This window comes from Sphaerodactylus townsendi, linkage group LG06 (genome assembly GCF_021028975.2).
Source record: "Sphaerodactylus townsendi isolate TG3544 linkage group LG06, MPM_Stown_v2.3, whole genome shotgun sequence".
In the NCBI taxonomy this organism is placed as follows: Eukaryota; Metazoa; Chordata; class Lepidosauria; order Squamata; family Sphaerodactylidae; genus Sphaerodactylus; species Sphaerodactylus townsendi.
Genome location: NC_059430.1, coordinates 115,425,335 through 115,447,549, shown reverse-complemented (window position 1 = coordinate 115,447,549; position 22,215 = coordinate 115,425,335). Strand labels below are relative to the sequence as shown.

At 48.0% G+C, this 22,215-nt stretch overlaps 1 protein-coding gene across 3 annotated transcripts in view; it reads right to left on the bottom strand.

The window, feature by feature from the left end:
* The window catches only part of KMT2B (lysine methyltransferase 2B), a 74,458-nt gene that overhangs the window by 26,563 nt on the left and 25,680 nt on the right, over positions 1-22,215 (bottom strand). For 2 of the 3 annotated variants that reach the window (XM_048500451.1, XM_048500452.1), the window contains exons 5-14: positions 21,859-22,048; positions 19,775-20,015; positions 16,950-17,005; positions 10,199-10,444; positions 7,455-7,549; positions 5,641-5,739; positions 2,736-2,849; positions 1,896-2,042; positions 744-839; positions 151-268 (exon numbers count right to left, since the gene is read on the bottom strand). In XM_048500451.1, coding sequence (XP_048356408.1) covers positions 151-268; positions 744-839; positions 1,896-2,042; positions 2,736-2,849; positions 5,641-5,739; positions 7,455-7,549; positions 10,199-10,444; positions 16,950-17,005; positions 19,775-20,015; positions 21,859-22,048 — 1,402 coding nt within the window. The remainder of the gene's footprint in view (positions 1-150; positions 269-743; positions 840-1,895; positions 2,043-2,735; positions 2,850-5,640; positions 5,740-7,454; positions 7,550-10,198; positions 10,445-16,949; positions 17,006-19,774; positions 20,016-21,858; positions 22,049-22,215) is intronic. The other variant, XM_048500453.1, reaches the window with a different exon arrangement.

The window sequence follows — 22,215 nt, the reverse complement described above, 5'->3', positions numbered from 1 at the left end:
AACCCTTTCTCTTCCAATGACGGGCGAACATTCAGTGTATCTAGCCAAAATGGACAACCAATGGTGTCCGAGGAATGGGTCTTCCTCCCTGTACAGTTTTATCTCCGCAACCAAAAATGTTCTTAAAGTTCGGACTCTCGCCATCCTCACCTTTATCGTACAGCACTGAGCAGGCGGAGCACAAGCTGTAATCGCTAGACCACTCGGTGTCCCAGTTCTTCCCAGGAGCGGTTCCGCAGCTCTTGCAGCGGATGCATGCCGAACAGATCTGGAACAGCAAGAGGGAGGGAGGGAGGGAGGGAGGGAGACAGGTTAGCAGCTGGACAAAGGGGGCGGCCGAGTCCATGGAGCTCCTCATAAGGAGTTCCAAGTCCAGGGACACCAGCAGTGATGTAGTGGTTAAGAGCAGGTGCACTCTAATCTGGAGAACTGGGTTTGATTCCCCGCTCTGCCACTTCAGCTGTGGAGGCTTATCTGGGGAACTAGTTTAGCCTGTGCACTCCGACACATGCCAGGTGGGTGACCTTGGGCGAGTCACAGCTCTTCGGAGCTATCTCAGCCCCACTCACCTCACAGGGTGTTTGTTGTGGAAGTGGTGGGGGGGGGGAGGGAAAGGAGATTATAAGCCCCTTTGAGTCTCCTTATAGGAGAGAAAGGGGGGATATAAATCCAAAAACCATCTTCTTCTCTTCCAGGGTAAAACCCCCCACCCACCCCCGTTCCTGCTTTTTGTCGACACTTACCCAGCCCTTCCTCTTACGGAAAGGTTTCGTGGGGTAGTTGGGTCCCAGACAAGCCAGGTGGTAGCAGTTCCTGCAGCGCTCACATTCCAGCAATTGCTGCAATGAGAGGAGAGGGACACAAAGAAATTAAAACAAGCACGGGTGTTCAGAGAAAGGAACGCACTGAGAGGGAAGGAGAAGACAGCACAGCTGTGCACGGATGGGACTGGTACACAAAGAGCAGGACATGCCTTTGGGCATTAGGAGGAGCACCTGCTTAATCAAACTGGAGTCTCAGGACCCTTGGAAGAAAGGACCTGTGTCTGTCCCCTGTGGAAAAAATGCTTCGCCTCACTACTGTACTAAACTTCTCTCCCCTGCCCATTCTGTGCCTCATCACTGCTACCATTTTAGGCAGACAACCCTGGGATGGTTGCTTCCCCCCTCTCCCATTCTTGGCAAAAACAGAACACTGGCAGGATCCTGATGCCCACCATCTCCAAGATCTACCGTTCCTGTTATACTTCCAGGAGATCTTCTGGGATTGGAACTGATGCCCAGGAGACAAAGCACTGCTCCCCTGGAGAAAGTGGCAGCTTTGGAAGGTGGACTCTTATGGCATTACATTCTGATAACGCCCCTCCTCTCCCCCTACCCCAGATCCGGAGGCGGAGCTACCAGGGGTGTGTGTGGGGGGGGTGCGCGTTGCACCAGGTGCATGCTTGGGGGCGGGGGGGGGGGGCTCTCTCTTTTCGGAGCTCTCTCAGCCCCATCCACCTCATAAGGTGTTTGTTGTGAGCGGGGAAGGAGATTGTCAGCCCCTTTGAGTCTCCTTAAAGGAGAGAAAGGGGGGATATAAATCCAAACTCTTCTTCCTCTTTTTCTTCTTCCTCTGAACCAGATTGATTTTCCTTAGCTGAGATACTGACACACTAGTTTCGTACAGAGTGTTACCGAAGGGTGCATCAAAGACTTTTAGATTTAATTAGTTACAATTTGTTTTATCTTCTTTCTGATTCACTGTCATGGCTCTGGCTGTATCATATTGTATTTTATCAACATTTCTGCATCAGCGTACTCCTGGAATCACTGGATGTGCATGGCCTCAGTGGTGGAAGCACCAATTGACGCCCCCCAAAGCAAAAGACGCACACCGAGTAACAGCCCCCTTGCCTTGGATGCCTTGTTTTTGCGGCCACAGACGTGACAGAATTTGCAGCGGCGGCAACACCAGCTTTCCTCCTGCTCGGGCAGTGGCTGCTCGTCTTCCTCTAGGCAGAAGGTGTGGAAAGGGTCGCAACACACCTGGCAGAACACGAGCTGCAGAGTACATGAAGCAGGCGACAGTGTTATAGCCTGTCCGGCAAAGGAACACATGCACACAGATCAATGAACAGATGACTAGTAATCAAGAGAAGCCCCCCTCAGAAGCACAGTGCTCTGCAGTGGTTGTGTTGACAGGGGTCTGCGAGCCGAGAGTCTCTCAGTACGGAGCCGAATTTGGCTCTCTGTTAAAGAAAATGAAATTGTTACGGTATGCTGGAGGGGCAGGTGGGACTGAGAGAATCACCAGTGTTTGAAGAAAATGGCAGGGGAAGGTTTTTTTTTAAAAAAAGAATGAGACTAGAGTGCTTCTTGAGCAATGCTTTGCAGAAAAAAAACTGGAAGAGAGGAAAGGGGTTGCCAGGAATCCAAATGCACATTTTATGCCAGTGTAGAAACTTGATGGATCGTTAATCGATACACTGGTCTTCAGCTATGTTTAGTTTTACATTTCCAGTTATGCAAATAGGCTTTCTTTTGTTGATCTCTTGCAGTGAATTTTGACGTGGTTTGTCTCTTTAAGCTGTAAAAAGTTGCAGACTTTGCCCTTGGATTGTTTGACTTCTACGTCCGTCACCCCAATTCTAGCCCCCTAGAGGGGGAGCCCAAGCCCACTGTTCAGCCAGGTGCCCACCAGAACCCAGGTGCCCAATTCCATGCAACCTTGCCCCCCTAATTCCTCAGACGCACCTGATGGAAACCTTTGCTGGCACAAAGGAGGCACACCAACTGCGTGGTGACCGGCACCGAGGTGAGGATGCTGAGGCCGCCCATCAGCCAGACGTTCTCCAGGTCACAGTCCTCCTACAAGACACCCAAGTGGGAAGGGCTACAGTCAAGGCAGACTCAGCACCCAAACGCACTGAGCTGGAAGGGATCGAAGGGCAGCAGGTCGACTGACCCCCTTCAGCTGGCCTTGGTAGCCAATGTTTGAGCTTCCTGTGACCTTGCCCCCAAAGAGCCAATGTGATGCAGACTATGAGCTAGAGCAGGGGCCTGCAACCTGCAGCTCTCCAGATGTTCATGGACTACAAATCCCATTAGCCCCTGCCAGCATGGCCAATTGGCCATGCTGGCTGGGACTGATGGGAATTGTAGTCCATGAACATCTGGAGAGCCGCAGGTTGCAGGCCCCTGAGCTAGAGGACCCAGGTCTGAATCCCCACTCCACCATGCTATCCCCCTGGGAGACTTTGAGCCAGTCATACACACACACTTGGCTTAAGCTACCTCACAGGATTGTTGTGAGGATAAAACAGAGAGCTATGTAAGCTGTTTCGGGTCCCCACTGAGGAGAAAAGTGGAGTACAAATGAATTAAATAAAAATCAGTGGGTGGGTGGGGGGCCTTGATTGACATTACAGCTGAGCTCAAGGTCCACTCGGGCTTCAGGGGGTTAATTTCGGCACTCAACCGCAGGTCAAAAAAAGATTCAGAAATTGAATTCAGAATTTCATTTCGTAGTTTTTCCATGAAAGCAGAGAACTATGCCTTGTCCTGCACTCTCAGCAGATTTAAAGACCGCATTGCCATTTGGGGACTCTTGCCAAAGGTGATCTAGCCCAACCCCCAATTCCAAAGAGAGGACTACATACCCTTTGGCCCCCGTAACCGACACGGTTGTGTCACAGACACAGACACAGTCAGAAGGAAAAGGATTTTACAGACCAAATAGCTTGAGGTCACTCATGCAAGAAAGCCAAGCTGCACACTCTAGGAACAGGTGAATCAACGGTAGGGCAATTCACAAATATTATCTCAAGGGAAAACAATCTTTTCTGAACTGCTTCTTTCCCGCTAAAGAAGAGATAGTTATGAGCAAGACTGATTGAGGAAGAGGAGAGGGAGTAGACCAGTGATGGCGAACCTTTTCGAGACCGAGTGCCCAAATTGCAACCCAAAACCCACTTATTTATCACAAAGTGCCAACACGGCAATTTAACCTGAATACTTAGGTTTTAGTTTCGAAAAAATGGTTGGGGCCGAGGCATGCGTTACTCGGGAATAAACTTGGTGGTAGTGGTGGCTTTGCTTTGAAGCAACCCCCATTACCAGCAACCAAGCTTACTTCCAGGTAAAGGATTGTGCTTTAGTTCTTCGCATGAAAATCAGTGGGGTTTAACAATGCTTAACAGGGTTAACTACACTGCTAATAATCGAGCCTAGCGGACCAGGCCAGCCTACAGGTGTGGGGGGGCACTCTGTTTGAGCGTGGCCACAGAGAGGGCTCTGAGTGCCACCTCTGGCACCTGTGCCATAGGTTCGCCACCACTGGAGTAGACTGTGTCTCTCATTTAGTTTTTGCAGTGTCTTTGTAATCAGTCAAGGACCCTAAGGCGGATGACAAGACATGCCCACTGCCAACGTTAACACCACGGTCTCTGAAGCCTTCCCAGTTTTCAAAAATCAGATTCTTTATGCAGAGTACACAGGGGCTAGGAAACCGCCTGCTTATGCTGCCTGCATGCCGCCCCCAACCCCAATTCCCAACCACCACCTTTTGACAACACGCCAAAGCTGGAACAAACTGCACGGTGCAAATTCCAAATAAAACCTATCAATGTCAACAAAAATATTCTGGTTGATTTGAAAAACGGGGGCAGGTGGGGGGAGAGAAAAGGTTGAAGCACGCTGTTAATACATGAGTTACAAGGGGGGGGGGTTGAGTTAGATTTCACAAGAATTGTATTTGTAGCTTGTTTTCAAAAGGGTGCATGGCAGGAACACTTCATTTAGCTTAATTCAATTTTTTACTTGCATTTTTTAAAACTAAAATTCAAAACACACAAAAACAAAAGTTACCAAATTACAAAGTACCTAATTCTCAGAAACTTCCAGTTTCTTCGGCAGTTAATGTTAACCCCTTTATCCATAAACTCTCCGCGCTTGGCCATTAGACATCAAAATAAAATTAAATCTTTAACATCATTGTTGATGGAAAAAATCTCACTTTTCTCTATTGGATCTTGTTTTAACAGTGCTTAAGACCTTCAAAACCACTATACTCTATTTCACATAAAGATGTTAGTAGATGATATAGTCTTTTTGCACAGAAAAAAAGCATGCTGGACCTCCTCTGTTGTAGAATGCTTTGCCTGGGTCCTAGTGCCTACCTAGTCCTGGTTCCCCCCATCCATTTGAAAGTAAAAATACACTTTGGCATAAACACTCTTGTGTCAAAATGCTATGTTCAGTAATGCACAAAATGAAGCATTTTTACAAAGGCAGCGTGAATGATAATTTATGATAATTTGAATGATAAATTATAAATGAGTGATAATTTATACACTTGTTTGGGATTATATTCCAATACAGAAGCATACAATTTTCCCAACCGCTGTGCCTCAACTGACCGAACTAACATCTTTATGTAGAACAGAGTATAGTCATCAATTTATTTTGTTTGGTTTTGTCTAGATAGTCTATCAAGGGTTTCCAATTGCCTATGAACCAAGTTAAATTCTTTTCTTTAAGTAACGCAGTTAACTTGCCCATCTTGGCCAATTCTAATGCTTTCGTCCGCAACTCCTCAATTGTATGGAGCGGCAACATTTCAGTCGCCCGCCAGTTTTGGAAGAAGACACTTTTCACTTACCTTGAAGTCCACCCTGAGCCGGTGGACGCCATCTGTAGACTTGTGCTTCCCATTCCAGCCATTGGAGATTGATGGGAGCGTGCCAGAAGAGGCAACATCCTGACGGAAGGAAATGAAAGAAGGGTGCTGGTGAAACAAATTGTTGCAAAACATCCTTGTAAAGAAAGGGTAAAATCCGGAGATGCAAAGTGTGGATTTTCCCCCAGAAGGGGCATGTCCTCAGTGTCTGTTGGGCGAAGAAACAGGATTTCTGCCTAATTTCTACATCTACAGTAACTTGTATGATACTTTTCCTGCCTTACATACAAAGAACACCCTGACCACAGTAACAAAGAAAGCTTATCAGAACAGGTATAACCATATACTCAACATGGACTGTGGTGATGCAGGTTCAAATCACCCACAATGCCATGAAGTTCACTGCCTGGAACTGAGCCAGACGCTCTGAAGTCTTCCCTGTCCCAAATATCTAAAGCAGTGGTGGCGAACCTTTGGCACTCCAGATGTTATGGACTACAATTCCAATCAGCCCCTGCCAGCATGGCCAATTGGCCATGCTGGCAGGGGCTGATGGGAATTGTAGTCCATAACATCAATGAAGTATAGTCCATAACATCTGGTTCGCCACAAATCTACAGATCTAATATACAGTGCTGGTCAGCTGTAATTCTTTTCCCTTTTTAAAAATTTTATTTATAAATTGGTCTCAGTCATGGTAAACTGTTACAATTGCAATTTGTAGTCTAGTAGCTAAACATTGTATTACATTTGACCATTGTGGAAGGCCAGTTGGCTGAAACGTGTCCGTTTTTAAGGGTCAAAAAAGTGTCTTATAGGATCCTTCAATGTATTGGAATTGTGATATTGTGTGCATACGGCAGGCTATTATGGGCCTTTTGCGAGTGTAGAGTTTAACTGTAATAAATACATATGTGTTTTTGAGATTCAGCAGTTTTATATTTAGTGGCCCCTTAAACAATTTCTTGAACTTTTAGATACTTAATTCTAGTTTTATATGGTTAAGTTGCCCCCCCCCTTTTTTTGGTTTGTGCTCCTATGAAAGAGGGTCAGGATGAACATTTTAGAATAGACTTCAAGAGCCAAATAAAGTCCAAACAGCCTAGAAACACATCAAGGCATTCAGAAACCCTTTAAGAAAACCTCCCTGTGGAGTTCTGCCCAGACTCTGGTGGAAAATAAGTCATAACCTTTGTTTAAAGACAAAGTACAAGCTCATGGGTATCCAACTCTGGAGTACAATTCCCATTAGCCCCTGTGGAGTACAATTCCCATTAGCCCCTGCCAGCATTATGCTTGAACCTTTTTAAAGACCCAGGTTCCAGGGCTGGATCCTTTTCTCTCCCAGATAGTGTCTGCATAGAATCCACTCAATGAAGAAGAGTTGTTTTTTATACCTCCCTTTTCTCAGGAGTCTCAATGAGATTACAAATTCCTTCTCTTTCTCTTCCCACAACAGACACCTTGTGAGGTAGGTGGGGCTGGGAGACCTCTGAGAGAACTGTGATTGGCTCAAGGTAACCCGGCAGGTTGCATGTGCAAGAGTGAGGAATCAAACCCAATTCTCCCCCACTTAACCAACACACCAGGCTGGGGTGTTCCTCTAGGACCGTGGTGGTGAACCTTTGGCACTCCAGATGTTATGGACTACAATTCCCATCAGCCCTTGCCAGTATGGCCAATTGGCCATAATGGCAGGGGCTGATGGGAATTGTAGTCCATAACATCTGGAGTGCCAAAGGTTCGCCACCACTGCTCTAGGATAAGAACCAGCCCCTCCCTTCCTGTAGCCTCACCTTCTCTGGCCTCTTCCGGGCTTTCAGCTGCACCACTGGCTGGAGAGGCGTTCTGCGGGGCCTACTCTGTTCCTCAGAGTCCATGGGAAGCAAATCTGAAAAATGGAGGAAAGAAAGACAATTCAACAAACATTTCTTTTAAAAATTAAAAAAAACCCTCAAGCATTTCTTTCCCAATCCTCTGACGCCAAAGGACGTGTGAGAAGGTTTTTGTCTCATGGCACAGATTATCTGCTCTATATTTCAAGATCTTAGGATGGAATGAGCAAACACTTCTTACACTGGAAACCATTCAGAACCTTTTCCTCAGACGTATCCTGACACCACCAAGGGCCTCCTGAGGGCAGAATTTGGACCGATTTTGGCCATTCGGAAATCATGGAAGAGAAAGAGAGCAGCAAACACGGACTCGCTTATTTACCAAAGTTACCAGATACTGTTAGCTAATGCCAAGACCTGCACCGACTTTTTCAATAACATTCTGCTCAATTATATCATTCCAGATGATTTAATGCACAGGTCAGCAAATAACTCTGATGTGCATGACTGGGTCATTAGGGGTGACGCCTTAATGGATAAAAACATAATCACGCAGTTTAAGTTCTCTCCGTCGTGTGGAATAATCAAATAAGATGACACTGGAGCTTCTTACTTGGTGGTTTTTCGCAATACAATATCAGAAAGGAACTAACATCACTATGCTTCCAAGCTATGCTGATGGAGTATCTAGCCGGACGCTATTTTCAAAAACCACTGGAACAGCATCTCTATATCTGAGAAAGAACTGTGGAAGGTCTTTCACATTATGTATTAGATAGCCCTCTGTATGCAGAACTGAGGTCTCAATTTCTTTCCAGGATTTTAGTTATGATACAGTTTTACTCTGACTTTGATAAACCAAGCTTTCTGCTATCAAACACTGACTCATTTGTATCATATGGAGGCTCTGCTCACACTGGCAGCCATTAAGATCACAGCCAAGGAAGTATTTTAAAGAAGGGAACTATTCAGAATAATCTTCCATTCAGTATGATTCTGTATCCTTTATACACACACACACACTTATGCATACATACACTTGGATACACATGTACACACACATATATACATACGTATACATACATACACAAACATACACTCTCAACATAAAGAAACACAAAAAGAAATAACAATAAACATAAACACTTTCACACCTCACCACACCAGTACAAAGCATAATCATAAAATATCAAAAAAAGAAAAGAAAAAACCAACGTAAAGAAAAGTAAGAAAATATCCAAATAATGACTCCCAACTGTCTCAGTATTGAATTTTAACCCACTCTAGGTTCATGCATCTAATTAAAATAAAACATCTTATCAGTTATACTCTATAAATCAGAGGTGTCAAACTCGCGGCCTTCCAGATGTTATAGACTACAGTTCCCATCATCCCCTGCCAGGACCATGCTGGCAGGGGATGATGGGAACTGTAGTCCATAACATCTGGAGGGCCGTGAGTTTGACACCTACGCATCATCTCTAACTGTCTGCTTTTCTCTTTTAAGTCTCAAATCCCAGGACGATTTCTCTTCTTCTGTAAAAGGTTTCCATTTTTCCACAAATCTCTCTCTGTTACTGTCTGTCATTAAAATTGTTAGTTTTGCTATTTCTGAATACTCTGTGCCCTTCTGTACCCAATCTTCCTTGGTTGGTACTTTTTCTTCTCTCCGCTTCTGGGCATACAATGTATACGTGTACATGAAAAGCAGTCTACACTGATTCGGGATATCACCTCCAATTAATCCCAGTAGAAAAATTTCACAGATTTTTTCTTCATTGTTATTTTCTGCATTTCATTGAGTAACGTGTCCCAAGTGTGATTCTGTATCCTTAATAGGATTTTAATGTTGTCTAAACCACTGGGAAGAATTTTAAAGTGAGAGCTCTGTGATTGATGATTTTATATTACTTTGTAACTTACATTGCTCTATATCCCAAAGGAAAAGAGCCAGCCTAGTGGAAGAAGATGAAGAGTTGGATTTATATCCCCCCTTTCTCTCCTGTAAGGAGACTCAAAGGGACTGACAATCTCCTTGCCCTTCCTCCCTTACAATGAACACCTTGTGAGGTGGGTGGGGCTGAGAGAGCTCTGAAGAACTGTGACTAGCCCAAGGTCACCCAGCTGGCATGTGTGGGAGTGCACAGGCTAATCTGAATTCCCCAGAGACGCCTCCACAGCTCAGGCAGCAGAGCGGGGAATCAAACCCGGTTCCTCCAGATTAGAAAGCACCTGCTCTTAACCACTACGCCACTGCTGCTCGGGTTAAGGTGTCAGAAGAGGACAAGGTTCAAATCCGCACTCTGCCCTGGAAACTTGCTGGGTTACCGCAGGTCAGTTACAATTGGCTGATCCTGGCAAGCATTCGGATGGGTGACTTCCAAGGAATACCAGGTGCATGGCTTGGAGGCCTGTAATGCCAATACACCTCCAAAAGTATTTTATTGGGGCAACGCTACAGGAGAGCTGTAAGTCAGCTGTGACTCAAAGGCAACCCCCCCCCCCCAAATCCGCAGCCTAAACCAGTGGCCACACAATGGGTGCAATTTGTCACAGGTTGCATACTGAAGAAGGCATAACCGGTTCCAGCGTCCCAGCACAGATGTAGGAAAGTTGAGTATGGGCTCACCTGCATGCGGGACTCGCAAAAAAAAATCCACTGCAGAAGAGGCACATGCAAAATAGTCTCAAAGCTCGCAACTCACCTGAGTCCCGCGAAGATTTCCTGCGATGGGTGGCCGAGCCGGATACCGGTTCTGCGTCCGAGTCAGAGGATTCAAATATGTCGTAGGAGGGCCTCTGCTTGACACAGCGCCGTGCCGACTTGCGCTGCAACAGGGAGTCTTGCTCGGCTGTCTCTGTGGCTCCCAACATAACCTCCCAAGGGGCTGGGAACTCCTCTTGAGAATCCTCGGAATCCCAAGTGACAATGGGCTTCGGTACAGCACGACCTGGGGAGGCGGGGGCGGGCAGAAGGGGGGAGCACGCAGGAACAAACAAGCTTCAGTCTGTCTTCAGCCATAACAAACACATCCCCACCCCCCCACCCCCGCCCAGTCCTCCTCACATGCTGAATTTTTATCTCAAAAGGCAGAAGGAGAGTGATCAAAGGATGAAGAATGATAACTGGTACAGGCTGATGATACAAGTTTTTTTAAAATTCTGCTTAGCAACCTGGAGTTCAAAAGCAGAATGGGCTGATCAGCCCAGAACTTCACCTGCAGAGAAATCTAAAGCCAGACCTATCTCTGCCCTCCAGCCCTTGCAAAGATTGATTGTTCACTGCCCTGGCTTCAGGAACAGTGATGAAACACACACCTCCTCCCTCGTCCGGCCTAAGGGCTCTGGCTGGGGCCCGCCTAGCCTCCTCCTGGGGAATTAATTTCCAATACAATGGAGAGCAAGCAACAATGTTAGGAGAAGAGGAGGGGATGTGTGTTGGAACAAGCAGGCAGGTTTCCATTACTAACTCTCATTCCTGTCGCACCAGACTTTGCCCTTTAAAAAGCAAACGCACCTTCTGGGCCACACAGGGCAAAACTCTGCCCCATGAAGGAGCTCCCCAAAACTTTCCTTTCCGTCATTCCACCCTCCCCTGAAGCAAGTCAGCTGCCTATATTAATACACACAAACTATAGACCAAACCTTCATTTCATTCATGTGTATGCATAATTAAAACGCAGCAAAAGGAAAGGGGGCTTCCCATAAGGGCATATAGCACCAGGCCTACCAGACTGACTCCTGCCTCATTCTCCCCCACACATCTCTGCCCCCCCAAACCCAAGGCCTTACTCCAGAGCAGCTACAGCCTCCTCCAAAACAGATCCAAGCACCCACCAGTCCACCCCTCCCCCTTTGCTTCCCCTCCCCCTCCCCCTCCCCCTCCCCCACAGCCCCCTCCCCTCCACATCTCTGCTCACATAATCAGTATTTCTTCAATCTGCAGCCAAGCCATGCCATTTTCCCCCCTCCAAAAGCACCAGGGATCTGCTCTGTGCAAAAACCCCTCAGGTCATAATGGCTTCCCCTTGAAGAAGCCGGCCCCACCCCTTCCTGACTCAAGCCTTTTCCTCTCCCACCCACCCATTCACCCACCCCCCTATCCCAGACAGAGATCCCCTCCCCTCTCCTTCACCTCCAATGCACTGTTACAGAGAGGACTACCTGTGAGATTACATTAGACCTGCCTGGCCCTCTCCTTGGGCAGTGGGGTTGCCAGCCTCCAGGTGTGGGCTGGAGATCCCCAGAATTTCAACAGACTGTAGACATGAAGTTTATAAAATCATGCATGGGGTAGAAAACATCAGCAGAGAGAAATTTTTCTCTCTTTCTCACAATACTAGAACCAGGGGGCACCCATTAAAAACGCTGGGGGGGGGGAGAATTAGGACTAATAAAAGGAAACGTTTCTTCACGCAGCGCATGATCGGTGTTTGGAATAGGCTGCCACAGGAGGTGGTGATGGCCACTAACCTGGATAGGTTTAAAAGGGGCTTGGACAGATTTATGGAGGAAAAGTCGATCTCTGGCTACCAATCTGGATCCTTCTTGATCTGAGACTGCAGACCAGGTGCTCTGGAGCAGCAGCAGTAGCAGCAGGCCATTGCTTTCACATCCTGCATGTGAGCTCCCAAAGGCCACTGCGAGTAGCAGAGTGCTGGACTGGATGGACTCTGATCTTATCCAGCAGGCTCTTTCTTATGTTCGTATGACATCAGTTCCCCAGAAGGAAATGGATTACTGGGGGGGCGGGGGTTGCGGGAGGGGGTATTCCACAGCACTGAGGTTCATTCACCTCCTTAAGCCCAGCTCTCCCTAGGCTCCACCACTAAACATCCAGGGACTTCCCGAGCATCTCTAGAAGTTTTAACAAAGCAGAGGGCGGTCTCAGCCCACGGCACCTTCACAGTCCAAATGCCATTTCCCTCGGTTCTCCAGGGGGAAGAGACAGAGCAGGACACCCATCACTCAGTACTGGCCATCGGATTGCTCCTGATACATATTAAAGCAGCGTATTGTAAAGGATGGAACAGGCGTTAACTGGAGTGATCAACACCACGGCTCGGAAGGGGGGGCTTTCCTCCAAAACATGTCAAAAAGATGCAGGAGACCTTTATAATAAAAGCTTTATCAATCCTGATGGCTTATTTTTGAGGGTCTGAAATTCAGAAACGGCAACTTGCTTGTGGGGCTGCTTTTTTAAGTAATTATTTGTTGGCATTCCCTCATCTGATAAAGCAAACGAAAACAAAAGTCGGGAATCATCTTTCATTTGTCTTGGGAATTGATATAAAAGCAGTGCAGAACCCCAGCGGTTGAGAAACAGTGCGTAAAAAGTAAAGCCATCGAAGGGTGGGAAGTGCCAAAACCCAATACACAAACTACCCTCTCCAAAGGTCTCTAAACCCTGCAGCGCCTGCCTCAGACCTGGTCGCTTGTCTGATTTTTCTCTTTAGTTACCCCTGGTGCAGAGAACCCTGAAGGACCAGGGCACACGAAAAAGAGAAACTCATCTATGCTACCCTGGAAAAGGGCAGGATAAAATGCCTGTGTGTGGCTGAAGGATATTTGGAAATACTGCCCACTGAAATCTTAACGCTCCAAGGTCCCTTCTGCACATGCAGAATAATGCACTTTCAATCCACTTTCAATGCACTCTGAAGCTGGATTTCACTGTGCAGAATAGCAAAATCCACTTTCAAACAATTGTGAACTCTGCATGTGCGGAAGGGGCCCCTCGAAAACACAGGTGTCAAACTCGCGCCCCTCCAGATGTTATGGACTATAGTTCCCATCATCCCCTGCTGGCAGGGGATGGGAACTGTAGTCCATAACATCTGGAGGGCTGCCAGTTTAACACCTATGCCTAAAATGTTTAAGTGGCCTGATGTCTTCTTCCCTTTAACTAACTCTCTGATTATCTCACCACCAATTCATCCCTTCTGGGACATTTTTAGTCCTTCACAGGTCCTGGGAGGAGCAAAGGCTAATTTTACAAAGCTGTATTTCCGTATAAAGCTAGAGAGAACAAGTACATAGAGGACGCCGCCCTTGTCTGCGGGTGACCTGGCGTCAGGATTTTCCAAGTGCCTGTTTCATTCGGTTAAGAAAGAGTTAACTGCTGAAGTCACATGACTAGAATCACATGATCTTTGGGAAAGATCTCTCCTATCTTCTTCCAGAAAAAGAGGAGAGGCGCAGCCACATATAGACTGCACAGACACTCAGAATGAGAACTTGCATAGATAGAGTTCGCTGTTCCTATATTTAGCATAACTTCATTTTGTTATCCAGTAAAATTCCACAAAACAACTTACTTGCACCTCTGCTCTGTTATTTACTCTGCTATTTCACTGCATTACAACACCTGGTTTTGTGGCTTTCGACAACTACACAGGGGATGGTCAGTTTCCTACTAAGCATAAGCATTTTATTGTCATTGTGCACGCACAACGAAATTTACAGCAGCATTCCTCGATGCACACAATTTCAGACTCATACCCCATCCTCACTTTCCCTTTCCTCCACCCATCCCTACACAGCCCCAAACACATCAACACGAAGCCACGGAGTTTAGCATAGCCACAGCTCTAGAGTAGAAGCTGTCTCTATGCCTCTTTGTCCTAGTTTTTATAGACCTGTATCGTCTGCCGGATGGTAACAGTTCAAAAAGAGAGTGTGAAAGTACTAGGTGCAAATCCAAGATTCAGGGTGGCTGCTCTCCTCCCAAAAGGAAACTAAATCATCAGGTGGGATTGGTGCTTTACACACAGTGGGCACCCCCATTCCTCACTCCCAAAAGAAAAGGGATAAGAATAATTTCCTCAGCACAAAATGAAGAGACCAGCCAACCAAGAGAACAGGCTCAATGCAGTCTTAATGGACCACTGCCTGCAATGACATCACAAATACCCAGTAACCCCCTTATGTCCCTCACTGGACACTTCAGTCATATAGTGAGAACCTGTTCATGGTCCCTGGTCCGAAGGAAATCCGGCTGGCCTCAACCAGGGCCTTCTCAGCCTGGGCCCTGAATTGGTAGAACACTCTGTCTAATGAGACTAGGGGTCTACAGGATTTAATGCAGTTCCACAGAAGAGAAGAAGAAGAAGAAGAGTCTGGATTTATACCACCACCCCTTTCTCTCCTGCAAGGAGACTCAAGGGGGCTTACAATGTCCTTTCCCTTCCTCTCCCCACAACAAACACCCTGGGAGGTGGATGAGGCTGAGAGAGCGCCGTAGAGCTGTGACTAGCCCAAGGTCACCCAGCTGGTGTGTGTTGGAGTGCACAGGCTAATTTGAATTCCCCAGATAAGCCTCCATAGCTCAAGCAGCAGAGCGGGGAATCAAACCTGGTTCCTCCAGATTAGAGTTTACCTGCTCTTAACCACTACACCACTGCTGTTCCACAGGGCCTGCAAGACAGAGCTGCTCCACCAGGCATACAGTTGAGGGAACAATGGTTACCATCTCTTGGCGCCCCTTTTCAGTCCCCCCAACCTGCCCCCCCCCCCACTTATGAGATAACAGGGTTGTTTGGTCTGCCCGTTCATTAAGATTTATGGGGACTCAATATAATTGACACTTCATCATCTTGTTTTAGTATATGTATGCACGGATTTTAAATAAGTTTCCTATAAAGCAGATATTTATAATTGTTAAGTTTCTATATATTATGTTGGAAACTGCCCCGTGTCCAAAAGGGCGGGGGCAGGACAGAAATCTAAATAGATATGGATATCATAATAAGTGGTACCACAAGCTTGTTCGATAAGCCAACTGGTGTTCAAGAACCAGGAACTCAAGATGTGAAGCGACAACTTTTTACAAATGTCAGTAACGTTGGAGCTCAGCGGAAAAAGATGAAAGCTGGTCAATCCAGAAATTTTTCTCTTTCCAATTTTTTCTAAGTTGGACATCTTCAATGCTCTGCGTCCCTACAATGGCTCTTTGCTGCTCAAGCAAGCATGGTAAGGAAAACGGGGAATGACAGAGCCATCCAAAGAACGCTCTCTTGGGGGGGAAGCCTCACTGAACAAAATGCACTTACTTCTGAGTAAACCCTTTTAGGATTGCTCCCTACAGGAGGATGTCCACGGCAGCCCAACTACACCCCCCCCCCATCCCGATCTCCTTCGAGCCTCGCCTTGGGAACAAAAGGAACTCCGATAGGTCACTTTAACCCACAGATCTAGCCAAAGACGTGCACCAGGCCTGTTCAAAAACAGTGGAACCTCGGTTTTCATTGCCTTCGGTTTTCATCGGTTTCGGTTTTCATCGATTTTTTCAGTGAAAAATTTGCCTCGGTTTTCATCGATTTGCAGTAAGGTGCAGGAGTTTGTGGAGAAAAATCACCCGGACAAAGCTGTTGCAGGCCGTGTCTGCAACTTGTTTAATGACAATGTCTTGCCCCATTTCAGACAAATCTTAAAGAGGCGTCAGAAACAGACCTCTCTGGACAGCTTTCTGGTGCGACATTGGTCCACTGGCTGTGAAGCTGGTCCTAGTGTTATTGTTTGTTACTGCTTTCAGCATTAAACACTATATTGACCAAATAAATGTGTTTTTGGTATGTTTTTTGGAGTGCCTAGAACGGATTAATTGGATTTACATTGATTCCTATGGAAAAGTTTGCCTCAGTTTTCATCGGTTTCAGTTTTCATCGATTCTTTTCGGACGGATTACCAACGAAAACCGAGGTTCCACTGTACTTGTGAAGTAGGCTGCGTTAGAGGGCTCAACTGAAGTATACTTCACAATTTTTTGGCATTGTCTCCTTGTTGCAGGCTGGAAGCAGGACAGTGGCTCTGATCCAAACAGAGAAAGAGCAAAATGGCTGCATCCCTGCAGAGGTCCCCAGCGCCACCTGGAGTCGGAAGCCAGGCGCTTGCTCGAGGCATCTGGCATTCTAACACAATTGCGACCGAGCCACACTATACACGATGAAGCTACTGACACAAAATTGGTGCTTCTGCACAAAATCCTGGGACTTCCAAAGGTCACTCAAGAGAACATACTTTGTTCCCAAACCATGACAGAATTTTATTTAAAACTATATTTGCAGGCCTGACCAGTATTACAGACATCTTATTCTCGCATTAGAAGTTATATTTAACACTTCGGGAAGCACGATTTCCATCACTGTAAAGCAAGCCAAACGTCATTTCCCTCCTTAAATGGGGCTGCGTAACAACATGACACACGTGCACATAACTACCATTATAATGCATAATCCATTCTCCTAGAATGGGGCAACCATGATTTGAGATTGAAATTTCAAAAAAAGGTGGAATTCCCGCTCTCTGCCAGGTGTGGGACTGGACACAACGGAACGACACACAGCTATAATGAGACTCGCAATGCTCTTGACCAGAAAGCCATGCAGGGGTGGAAACAAAACTACGACGAGACCCACATCACTGCACAACCACCACCCACCTACGCACAGTCATTACCTTTCTTTGACAGCCGCTCCACCCGCCGCGCCTCTATCTTGTCGCATTTCCGATACCTGCCGGTTAGCCAGAGATACATAATCAGACCATGGGAACAGTTGAAAAAGCACACGCTTCAGCTCAGAGAGTAAGGACAAGGAGGGATCCGTGAATCACAACCAGCAGCCAAGGCAATAAAGCATTTCAGAGGAAAAGAAGGATCTGGTCTACAGCAAGGAAAACTGGAGGTCTACCTCTTCTACCCCAGAGCCAGAAAGGATAACTATTCTGCCAAACCCCCCCGCCCCCCACACAGAAACATAAGATGGGTACACAGATACCCGCTCAGGGGTGTACCGCGTCCCTGGGCACATGCCTTTTGGTCATGTGGAGGGGGGCACCGGACCAAACAGCATGTACCCCAGCCACACGCCACCAAGCCCTGTCCCCCAGGAGCCGGCCTGCAGGGAGGCAGAGGGCAGGGCTTAGCAGCAGGCAGTCGCAGCGCCCGCCTGAGCCACCTGCCACTGTCAACCCCCCCCCCTTTCATGCAGACAGGCTTTCAAAAGCTTTTGAAAGCAGGCTTTCCTGTAGGGAGGCCAGGGGAGCTCCGGCCAGGGTCTCTGCATCCCCTGTACCCAGGGGTGTGGCTTGGGAGAGGCATGGCGTGGAAGCGCCTGGAGAAGGAGTTATCTCCGGGGGCCATTTCCCCCCCATACACCTCTAACCAGCCCCTGTCAGCATGGGGAATTCTAGTCCATGGACATCTGGAGGGCCAGAGTTGGACACCCCTGCACGAAGGAGTGGCAACAAGAAATCCAGTGGGCAGCTGATGGTGAGCCAGATTTGGCCCATGGGCCTCTTTGTAGCCTGGGGCCAAACAGGGAGAAGTTAAAGACCTCCAGATATACAGAAATGAGTAAATTGACAAGACTGAGCATTAACTGTTATGTCAGTGAGCTTTAAATTGTGAACTTGTAATGCCATAACAACTGCCATAACAACTGACCGTATATATATTCTGCCGGGCCATATATATATATATATGGCCCGGCAGAATATATTCGGTGAGATTGCAGGTAAGGGTGGTGTGTAGTGTGTGTGTGCAGTACACAACAATAATAATAACAATATCAATATCATCATCATCAATACTGTACACTATATATATATATATATATTGTGTGTGTGTATGTGTGTGTGTGTGTATATATATATATATAGATATATAGATAGATAGATAGATAGATAGATAGATAGATAGATAGATAGATAGATAGATAGATAGATAGATAGATATATGCACACCGCTTTGGCCCACATGAGGAAACACAGAGGTATACCGGCAGAAAATGGCGCCCAGGGCCATTTTCTGCCCTTCAGCAACCCGGCCCCACTTACAGCAGCCTAGCTTCCTACGAACTGTCTGGGAGCCCAGGAGTCTGTCCTGGGGGGGGGAAGTGGAGCTTGAGCCCCCACCAGCCTCCTGTGAACTTTCCCTGCTCCCGGGACCAGACCGGCGGCCACCACACCCACCTCTAGCGCTATACAGCATTGGGCGACCAGTAGTGCAAGAGGCGGGAACAGGGGGGCACAGAGCCGCCAGTCCACTCCTGGGAGCAGGGAACATTCTGCCGGGCCAGAGAAGGAGGCTGGTGGAGGGTCAAGCACCGTAGGGAGCCGGGCTGCTGTAACTGGGGCCGGGGGAGGAGGAGGGCGTCAGCAGAGTGGTGCAGGGGGTGATTCTGCAACCCCCATGTGATCACATGAATTGCGCCCAGAAGACATGTGGGGTAGAAATATCTTTTAAAAAATTACAGAGGGGGCAACAGGTGGCACAACGGAGATGCTCAGACTGTTGAGCGTTTACCATGGGGGCAGGCAGCCTTGCTTGTTTGGGTCTGGAATTTTAAATACTAGTGAACCAAAGGAGGATGTTGGCCTCCTTGGTCCATATTCCTTCCCCTGTAGGATTAACGCAGATGTTACTCCTTCGATGCTTGATGGCGCTGATCAAGTCTTAAGCCCGCTTTTGAAAGGTCTTCACAAAACCCTAGTTGTGCCAGGCAGGGGATAGGACTTCAAATGAACTTCCCACCAAAAAGCAATGCAGCGTCAGCAGACACCGTCATGGGTCAAATCATCCTCCAAACAGCCTTATCTGAATCTTCCTCAAACTAAACTTAGAGCCAAAAGAAAAGGTGGGACACAAATAAATAAGATCTGGCCCATGAAGTAGTAGGACAGCAGTAATGTGCACCCTACCATTAGCCCCTGAAGGCCAATACGGTGCAGCAGTTACTGTTAGACCAGGACATGGGGAGGTAGGGTTCAAAACCCCACTTGGCCGTGCATTTCCCCAAGCCACCTCAGAACAGTCATTCTCTCTCGATCGAGGCTACTTCGCAAAGCTGTTGTGAGAAAAGGAAGGGTAGATGGACTCTAAGCTGCCTGGAGATATAAAAATGTGAGACACAGTCAGAATTGGGGGTAAATGCCTACCATATTTGCAAACACACTTTCCCAGTACTAAGGGCTAGAGCAGGGGTGTCCAACTCTGGCGCCCCAGATGTTCGTGGACTACGATTCCCATCAGCCCCTGCCAGCATGGCCAATTTTTTGAAAAGTGAAGGCTGAGATATTCTGGGTTGCCAATTCTGGGTTTCCAGATTCTGAACCCCGAAACCAGTGAACGTGCTTGCAACCACGTGGTTCCAGACTCCTCATAGTCGTAGCTGAAACCAGGAGGCAGAAAAGAGCACTTTCAGCTCCCCAAGGACACGAAAGGGTTAAGCAGAGGGGCAAGCCACCTGGAGCAGAGGCAGGAACCCCACGGGCACACTCACACGCAGCACTGCTTCTTGGTGTTCGGCCCACCAAACTTTGGCTTGTCCAGACAGTTGATGCATTCCCCGCAGTCCTGAAGCTTCAGGCAGCCTTTGCACTTCCCGCAGCGGGTCATTCGGTTCTTCTTGCCGTGGTGGTGAGAGACGTGGCGGCGTGCTGGGTGTGGCACGGCCTTCATGACCGTATCCACCTTCGCCTGCTTTTGCTGCCCGCACTCGCTCTCGGAAGCCGAGGAGGTCTCTGGGAAACAGCAAGGTCAGAAGAGTGAGCGGACTAGACTACCCTCCTGGGGAGAAGCGGCAATCTGCAGCAGGTGTCATGTAGCGGTTGCAGAGGAAGTGGATGCTTCCACAGTAGAAAATAGTCCTGAAGGACTATGAGCAGGTGGGCAATCAGTGAGTGGCAGGGGGGAGGCGGGCGGTCCCTGTTTGGTGTTTGCAGCGGTGGGAGGGTGGGGTGGGGGAATGGGGAGACGGTTGCCAGGCCTGGTGGGAGAGCAGCCGCTTGCAGCCGCTTCTAGTTGGTCCAGCTTGGCGTTTGGGTCAGGGGAGGTGGGCAAAAGAATGGAGAGGCTGTCGCCAGGCTTGGCAGGAGAGCCGCCGCTGACTTGCTGGGCCTGGCTTGAGAACCAAGGGCAGGGGCCATCCTGCGTGTCAGGCTGAGTTAACTCAGACTGTCATTCAAGATCATGCTGCCCCCTCCCCTCCTTGCTTTTTATTTTTTTGTTCAAACCGGGGGGGGGGGGGGATGGAACAGAACAAGGCAGGCGCTAGGACCCCCACGGAGCACTGAACTAAAAATAAGGTCCAGGAAGCAGTTGCAGATGGATTTAGAATTCAACTGAGATCCTTGGGTGGAAAAGAGTATAGGCACTCAAAAGGCGGACTCAGGCAGGTTTCTTTCAGCCCCCGACTTAACCCTGGTGTGGTGGTTTGAGGGTCTGACCAAGGTCTGGGAGACCCAGCGTTGCAACCCATTCCTTGCCATGGCAGCTGGCTTGGATCAGTCACTCTCTCTCAGCCTGTCCTACCTCAAAGAGTTGTCGCTCTCCCCTGTTCAGAAAGCATTAAACTGCAGCAACCTGGAAAAAGTCCCAGTCCTCAGGAAGGAAAAAAGGGGCTCATTTCCATAGTCATGTGGGGCTGAACAACAGAGATCCTGCCCCTTCTAATGTTGGAAGGCACTTGTGGGGAGCACAAACAAAACAGGCCAGCCCCCTCTCGATTCTTGTATATATTATTTCTCCAACCCCCTTTGTAACTCCCACTTATCTCCTGCAGTAATGGCAGCTCAGAAGAGAAGATGTTCAATGTATTGTCGAAGGCTTTCATGGCCAGAATCACTAGAATGCTGTTGTTTTTCCAGGTTGTACGGCTGTGTTCCAGTAGTATTTTCCACTGACGTTTCGCCTGGCCATAGATGCCTGGCATAGATGCATCAGGAGAAAATACTACTGGAACACGGCCACACAACCTGGAAAACCCACAACATCTTCCTAACAAGAGAAGAGTTTGGATTTATACCCCGCCTTTCTTTCCTGTAAGAAGACTCAAGGCGGCTTACAAACTCCTTTCCCTTCCTCTCCCCACAACAGACACCTTGTGAGGCGGGTGAGGCTGACAGAGTTCACAGAGAACTGTGACTAGCCCAAGACCACCCAGCAAGCTTCACATGTAGGAGTAGGGGAACAAATCCACTTCACCAGTTAAGAGTCCGCCGCTCATGTGGAGGAGAGGGGAATCGGACCTGGTTCTCCAGATCAGAGTCCACCACTCTTAATCACTACACCAGGGGTCTGCAACCTGCGGCTCTCCAGATGTTCATGGACTACAAATCCCATCAGCCCCCGGCAGCATGGCCATGCTGGCAGGGGCTGATGGAATTCGTAGTCCATTCACATCTGGAGAGCCACAGGTTGCTGACCCCTGCACTACACCATGCTTAGCCCCTTTGCTTCAGGAAGATACGTCTTGCATTAGGGTGCCCATCATCAGCTGTGAAATGGGGGGGGAGGGGCTCAAAACCACCAGTCTACCACGTTATCCGAACCGAACAGAAATCAGAAGACATTGCAGAAGCAAACCTTTTGGCCTACCCCCGGGGCACTGACCCTCAACAGTGGGCGAAGCGGCAATCTCCTCCCTCTCTCGCAGTGGCAGAGCACTGAGGCGTGGCACGTCCTCCGGCACCATGGCACGAGACTGGCCCAGGGCCACTGCGGCGTGCCGGCACACGTGTTTGATGCGAGGACCCTGCACTGGAGATTCCTGGCCCTGCAAAAAGAAGAAGCAACGATATCGCTGTTAGCGTGAGCACTGGATAATGGAGATTTGAAATAATTTCCATTACACGCCTGTCATCTCCATTAAAATGCACCTTGAGACGGCTTATAACCATTCTAAGCACCTACTAATCATCCCAGAACTGAACGTGAAAAAGC